This window comes from Myotis davidii, unplaced genomic scaffold (genome assembly GCF_000327345.1).
Source record: "Myotis davidii unplaced genomic scaffold, ASM32734v1 scaffold59, whole genome shotgun sequence".
NCBI lineage: Eukaryota > Metazoa > Chordata > Mammalia > Chiroptera > Vespertilionidae > Myotis > Myotis davidii.
This window is the reverse complement of record NW_006293001.1, coordinates 9,557,603-9,565,368: the sequence shown is the minus strand read 5'-3', so window position 1 is coordinate 9,565,368 and position 7,766 is coordinate 9,557,603. Positions and strand designations below refer to the sequence as shown.

The following is a 7,766-nucleotide window of genomic DNA, read 5'->3' as shown; positions in this document are numbered from 1 at the left end:
TTAGTGAGCTGGGCTTTTGTCTCAAAGACTTCAAAATATCACTAACAGTTTCATGTTTCGATGTGGCTGGACTCAGCAGCCACAGACAGATCAGACCCACCGACTTGGATGAGTCTGAAATAAAGATACACAGTTACTTCAAAAATCAAGATGTCCGGCTACCTTATTTGGATATCCTGTGAAGACATCATACTCTTTTGGAGAACTCGGGGCTTGTGAATGCCTAAAAACAAAAATAAAAACAATCATAATGTTAAAAGGCTTGAAAAGGATAATTAAAAATCTTAAAGAGAATTGCTTCATTAAGCTCCCAGTGTTTCCCATCCCAGCCCTTGGCTAAAAGGGCATGGCAGTACTCCTACATCCACAGTCAGCCCGGGAACCTAAGACCCAAGAAACTGTCCTTTCTAAAACTGTGTGACAAATTTGGTTTCTTTTCTATTGGCTTTTACAAACTTTACCATGAAATCAACCAAGTTAAGGCTAAGTATGCACTACCCACCCAGCACATTAATCACTTTAGTTGTTAAAATAATTCAAAATAGATCCTGTAGTCAAATAAGTTTGGGAAATGCTGAGTTGAGCAGAGTTTAGGAGCTTTCCTTACTGCAGGCGTGCTCTTTTACAATTACAATATGCGTTTATGGATTTCTAGAGTAGAGTGGCGGGAGTATGCAGGGTTTTCTAAACTAATTTGACCAAGAAACTTAAAAAGTGATAACCTATTAACATCTATTAAAATACTTGTTACTTGGAGCAAAGTTTGTAAAAAAAATCAATTGTGCTGCATTCCCAATTTCTTGTAATTGGAACACATTGTATCAAGTGTGATAATCATAACACGCTGTTAAAATAGAAGCCAGGGGAACCCAGCAAAGTGGAAAGCTGACTAGGGGAAGGAAAAGCTGGGTTCTGAGACTGGCTTCAAGACCCCGATCTCTCTCTCTCTCTCTCTCTCTTTCTCTCTCTCTCTCTCTCTCTCTTTCTCTCTCTCTCTCTCCTCTCTCTCATACACACACACATACACACAAAACCAAAATATGTGACTGGGTAAATTTCTCCAGTATTCTGGGTTCTAGTTTTCCTCATCTATAAAATGGATCGAGATAAATTATTCCTTAGGTCTCTTTCAGTTCTACACTAATAATCATATTCTTTATTTAAACTGACAAACTAATTTTCTGAGAACAGTTCATGGATATTACCTTCAATGTGCATCTACTTATAGTAGATTATAGCAATAAACCTATTTTTAAAATATCACATCAGTACCTGAGGAGAGGAGACTATACTGATATACTTATTTGTGCCTATGTTTGTTTATCATATGTCTCCCACTATGGAATGCAAGCTCCATGAAGTCAGGGACTAAATTTGCTTTATCAGATCTGTATCAGCACCTAACCCAGTGTCTGGTACATTGTAAGTGGCTCAATAATATTTGACAAGTTGTTGAATAAATACTAGAATGACCAGTGGGCCCCCCCTCCCCCAAATATGGGCCATCAAGATTAAAATTAATTAGCAATTATATAGCACTCCATATTTTAAAAATGCTTTCATATATCTAATGAGAATTTAACAACCATTTGAGCTAAGTGCTTTCATTGTCCCTATCACATAGATGAAGAAACTGAAGGTCGGAGAGAGTGAGGAATTTGCCCAGAGATCAAGGTGAATACCTGGTAGAGATAAGACAATGACACCCTGTTTTTCTGACTACAAACCTCCGCTCGTCCTCTGAACCGTGACACCTCTATGCCCTTTGGTTTCTGTGCATCAGCCCAAGGGACTCACTTCTGTCAGCCCAGGTAAGTTCCAGCGGCTGTGGGGCACTTACAGGAAGGATGGACTCTGATATCCTCTAGGAGTCCTGTTGAGAATTGGAGAAAATCTAAGGAAGAGAGTTCGCCTGTTGAATTACTATGGGGTCTCCAATTTCTGCCTTTCCTGCACCAACAAATAAATGAACCTCTTATTAACTCCTCAAGCTTGCATGGCTTTTCAGGATTCAAAGACCAGTGGCCGACCCTTCCAATGCTCCATTGGAAGTCAGCTCATCAGTTTGACTCCCTCCTCATTCAAGCCTTTGGAAAAATCTAAAGCAGCTCAATGTAATGCTTATATGTGTTACTTGGTTTGAAAAGGTGGAGGAGGGGTGAGTAGTTTCCACAGGCAAATAGATGAGAGAATAGTTGATTAAGCAGTGAAGCAGGTTTCTTTACTAAGAGGCTTTTCAGAATTTTTAACTTAATAATATGCACAATGAAACTCCTGAAGAGGAAGAAAATGGGCAGCATTTCCCAGATGCCATTTCAACAATGGAACCCTTCTCCCATGGAGCATGTCGGGGGCCCATTGGTTCTTATAACACATCTTAGGAAACATCGATCTGGGCAGTGTTTATCTGAAACAAATTCCAATTTGCCTTTAAAAATGGTACAAGTCAATATTCTTCAAAAGTCTAACTACTTGAACTCCGCAGCAGTTTCACGAGGTGTGTTGTCATCTGCCTCCAAGACTTGAGACTGGCAATGAGTGGATAATGCTCTCCAAGGTGCCACAACCAAAATATGGAAACACACAATGATAACTAGAGTGCATGGCACCGGGCACCCGGCAAAGCATGGGTACGTGGGCAGCTCATGTAATGCTTCCAACAGCCCTGTGATTTGATTTGATTTTTATACCCATTTTACAGGTGTGGGAATTCAGAACGAGAAGCTCATGACTTTTTCATGTCATAACTAGTAAATAGTGCAGCATAAGACCCGCTGACAGAAAAGAAGACTTCAGAGGGAACTTTTGGACCCAGGCAAGGATTATCAATTGCTAATAAAACCTTAAGACAAATGGTTGATGGGGAACAGGACATTCATATGATACCAAAAAACCACCATACAGATTCCTTCCTTCATGTCACAAGGGGAGCACATGGGAGAAATCAGAAGGTCACCATCTTAACCCAATGCCAACCTTAGCACTTCTAATCCCCAGACAGCACTGTCTTGTGATGTGGGGCAATATAAAGATTTCAACATCACCCAGGATATTAATATTTTTTCTTTTGGTCAAACTACTTGTGTACATGGCACCAGGCACCTGGCAAAGCATGGGTACATGGACAGCTCATGGAATACTTCCAACAACCCTGTGAAAAGATTTTATTTAATTTAACTTGAATCTAATCAAAGCTTTCAATCTAATTTCAATCTTTTACCCAAAACACAGGTATAAAGGGACAAGCTAAGACCACAAAGAATCAAGCAGGCAAGTATAGAAGGTGAGCTATTTTATGGGAGAATTGGCTTGACCTCTTAAAAAGTCAGTGTCCTGAAAAGAGGGAGTGTTGTGAGATTTAGGGACGTAACAGCTTGATGCAATGTAATGTTCTAGATCCTGGCATGGACTGACTGCTGCAAAGCACATCTTAGAACAACTGGGAACATTTGACGATAGACTGGTAAGTAAATGATATTAAGGAACTGTTCGCTTTAAAAATGTGGTATTATCTTGAATCTGTAGGAAAATTAACAAAAGAAAACGTGCACACGAGAAACACTGTCCTCGGCTTCCATTAGAAATGACATGCCAAACTGCAGAAGCAGCGCGTCTGGTTATCCAAGGGCAGTGAATAGGAGGTAGCTGTCTCTCTCTACGTGCTTCACTGAATAGTTCTAGGGCTCCTGTAGCCTCTCTGAAGCCACGACTGAAGTCCCAAGCAGACTGCCTCCAGGGCTGGTTGCTTGGCTGCTCGGCTGCAGTCAGTTCATTGAACCGTGTGTTCTAGGGGAGACAGAAACTCTCGCTCACTATTGAGAACTCTTCTGCTGGGCGTCTGCCCTGAACATGCCCCCAAATGAAATTCATGTCTAATCCCTTCTTCTGAAACCCTGGTCCCAGTGTGGCGGGATGAGAGGCAGAACGAAGGCTGGCTCCTGAGTGCACGGCTGCTGAGAATGCCTGACATCTTTCTTCTTCTGCAGCAAAGATCCACGAGGCCAGCTGGCTTTGTCATGCCGGGCTGGCGGCACTAGGCGAAGTCACTGTGCCCAGTAGGAGTGGGTCTCAGCTTTGCAGGCTCCAACATTCAGTTTGCCAGTTTGTTGAGGGGTGATGATTTTTTTTTTTGGGGGGGGGGACTGAGTTACACTAACTAAATGCAAAAGAATCATATTTGAAAAATAGAATGCCAGTGAGTGATTTTTACATTGAGCATAATCTGGACTGGACTTTCCCCCTCACTGGTTGGCTGATACACTCTGGAGAATGAATTACATAATAAATTATAACAGAGGAAGCAGGGTGCTCATTGAGGACCTGATCAATCAAGCTGGTCTTGTAACTGGCCTCTTTTACTTTGGGGTTAGAATCGATAACTCTTTTCTTGGACAGGAGTAGAGACACACTGGTTTTTCTCTGATTCTTCATTTCCTAAACTTCATCTAAGTTTCTTTGTGCAATTTTTATTAACTTTGATAAAATTTGCAACATTATGTTTTATCTTTGATCAATTTTAATCTAAAATGGCTTCTAGACAAACTGAGAAACCCATTAGTCGTTCACACTTGAAAGCATATTCTAATTTCAAACAGGATAGGATATAGCTAATTCATTGTGGGTTGATTTTGTTACTTTCCCTGCTGTCTCTAGATTTGGGAGTAGTTATTATATACTCGCATCTTGATAGCCCTGGGAGAAAGGCTCACCAGTATAACCAAGCAGATTTGTCCCTGCTTCTTTGATAGGTCTGAAAAATATCACGTACATGGAGCTTTTAAGAAGAGGTAAATTTCTTATTCCCAAGAAGCAGTGGTCAATCAGCCCTGCAAAAGATATGCTCAGACCAAGATTTTTTAACATAACAGGAGCCCCATGAATATCAAGGAAAGCACACTTTAGATAAGTCATACAAATTTCCTTATGAAGTTATTACAGTGAAAGATAATAGAAAACGTAAACATCTTTAGAAATGGCTTCAGTCAGTTCAGGTTCTGAAAGTAAATTAAGACATTTAAGGAACGACATCAGAGAAGGGGACACGGCCCTTGTAAAACATGCCTTGTTGACCTGAGCATGTTTCCATGAACTGGCCAGAGGTTGAGCCCCAAATGGCAACTCAGGTGTCCTAATTGAGTTCCTATATGGAACTAGAGGCCCGGTGCATGAAATTTGTGCAGGGGGGGGGGGGGTCCCTCAGCCCAGCCTGCACCCTTTCCAATCTGGGACCCCTCGAGGGATGTCCGACTGCCTTTGTAGGCCCGGTGGGATGGGCCTAAATGGGCAGTCGGACATCCCTCTCACAATCCAGGACTGCTGGCTCCCAACCACTTGCCTGCCTACCTGCCTGATTGCCCCTAACTGCTTCTGCTTGCCAGCCTGATCACCCCCTAACCACTCCCCTGCCAGCCTGAACAATGCCTAACTGCTCCCTGCAGGCCTGATTTCCCCTAACTGCCATCCCCTGACAGCCTGGTTGCCCCCAACTGCCCTCCCCTGCTGGCCCAGTCACCCCTAATTTCCCTCCCTTGCCATCCTGGTCACCCCTAACTGTCCTCCCCTGCTGGCCTGGTCACCCCTAACTTCCCTCCCTTGCCAGCCCAGTAGCCTCTAATTCTCCTCCACTGCTGGCCTGATTGCCTCTAACTGCCCTCCCCTACAGGGCTGGTGCCCCCAACTGCCTTCCCTTGAAGGCCTGGGTCCCCCCAACTGCTCTCCTCTGCAGGGCTGGTCCCCCCCAATTGTCATCCCCTGGCCTGGTCATCCCTAACTACCCTCCCCTGCTGGCCTGATCGCCCACAACTGCCCGCCCCTACTGGCCATCTTGTGGCGGCCATCTTTTGTCTACATGGGGGAGGCCATCTAGTGTGTTGGAGTGATGGCCAATTTGCATATCACTATTTTATTAGATAGAATGTGAACATTCTAAGGGCTGAGGGTGTACATGTGGAATGATACTCAGATTTGAATCTCCCCACATCGTCACTATGCATCTGCTCTTCCCTGATTTGTACCAGCTAAGTGTCATTGCATATTTTTATTGTTTATGTTTATTTAGTGATGTTGGAGGTACAGAGAAGTGTAAGGTAATAAAATGTTTTAAGAAGAACAAATTACCGTGTCAAAATGCATAAGTTAATCATCTTTTATTACAAAGGCTGGAAAGCTGGGGTTTCTAGAATGCAATATATAGATCTTGTAATATAGAAACCCACACCTGAAACCTATATGTTCATGTTGACCAATGTCATCCTAATACATTTAATTTTAAAAAAGAACATGGCTCAAGGACAGATTCATCAAAATGACTCAAAAAGGCCGATAAATATTTCATAATGCCATTGCTCTAAATTAGCACTACTTATTTATGTACTTATGCTAATTTCCCAAATCCCACTGAGTCCTTTAAATGTGATATTTGTTTGCCTCACTGCTTTTCCTTAACTGTGAGCCCATAACAGCCTTAATTTGCCAGTTTTTGCATTCTCATTTTTGTCCTGTTTCACTACTTTCGTGCAGGCAGTTGTCACTGTATGAAATCTAAGGTAGGAGCAAAAGGCTTTTCTTCTTTCTTTCTGCTGAGAATGCTTGCTTTATTGGACAAAAGGGCACTTGATCAAGAGCCACCCATAAAACCTACTCCAGTTCTTGGTCAGCATCCAAGGGAGCCGAGAGAAAACCCAGCCTCAGACCCGAGCTGGAATTAAGATGCAGTAGTGAGCATCATCACCCAAAATAACGCCTGGCCGTGGGCTGAGGGCCACAGCACAGCCTGAAGGCTGAACCACGCTTTACTCTTCTGAGGACTTGACTGGATCATCTCATTTAATCCTCACCTCAGTGCTGGCAGCATAGGTACGACCAGGGTACCCATTTCACAGCCAAAGCTTGAGCTGTTTAAGTAACCTTTTCAGGTCACACCCCAAGATACAAATCCAGAGCTGGTGGACACGGAGCCTGTGCTCTCAGCATCCAGTGCCATTTTACTACAGGACCCTTCCAGATTGTATTTGGGATCTTAAGGAATGACACCGGGGTCAACTAACATTTAGTTCTAGAGGCAGAGTAAGTTCAGCCGAGCTATATATGCAGATACCCCTTGATCACTAGCCTGCTGACTTTTTCCTTACCTTGTGTCTATTGAGTCAGTAACAAGCCTTTTGAGATTCTGAATGATTGTGAGAATGGTGTATATTACATGTGCAATGTAACGTCCTCAGTAGCCTCACAGACACCATTCACTCGTTCCACAAATATTTGCTGAGCACCTTCAATGTGTCTCCTACTATTATCGGGGAAATAGCTGATCCAAGATCCTGTGCTCATAAGAACCTACATTCTAGGTGAGGCAGACAATCAAAAAAATAAATAAGTAAATATGAAAGCATATTAAATAGACATGCCAAAGAAGAAAATTAAAGCTGGGAAAGGGTATGGGAATTGTTCGAGGCAGCACCTGCAATTTTAGCCTAAGTGGCTACAGAAGGTGACATCTGAGTGAAGTCCATAATAAATAAATGGGAATTGATGTCTTTGGATATGTTTTTAATCAAAAGCTCTCAAAGAAGAAAAAAAACACTATGTGTTATAGCACATAGAGGTCAGAGGGCTGTTGTCAACACTTGGTAAAGGTTTAGCAACACATTTCATGATATATATTCATGATATACAAATACATATTCATGATATATTAGTTCCAAAGAACTTGGACTAGTATTCCCAGATAAAATAAAGGACACACAGTTAAATTTGAATTCCAGGTAAAC

The 7,766-nt window shown here is 42.4% G+C and overlaps 1 protein-coding gene across 1 annotated transcript in view; it reads right to left on the bottom strand.

Annotated features, from left to right (window-relative positions):
- MYO3B (myosin IIIB) overlaps positions 1–7,766 on the bottom strand; it is a 356,270-nt gene that overhangs the window by 78,190 nt on the left and 270,314 nt on the right. The window contains exon 31 of the mRNA XM_006766548.2: positions 163–223. Coding sequence (XP_006766611.1) covers positions 163–223 — 61 coding nt within the window. The remainder of the gene's footprint in view (positions 1–162; positions 224–7,766) is intronic.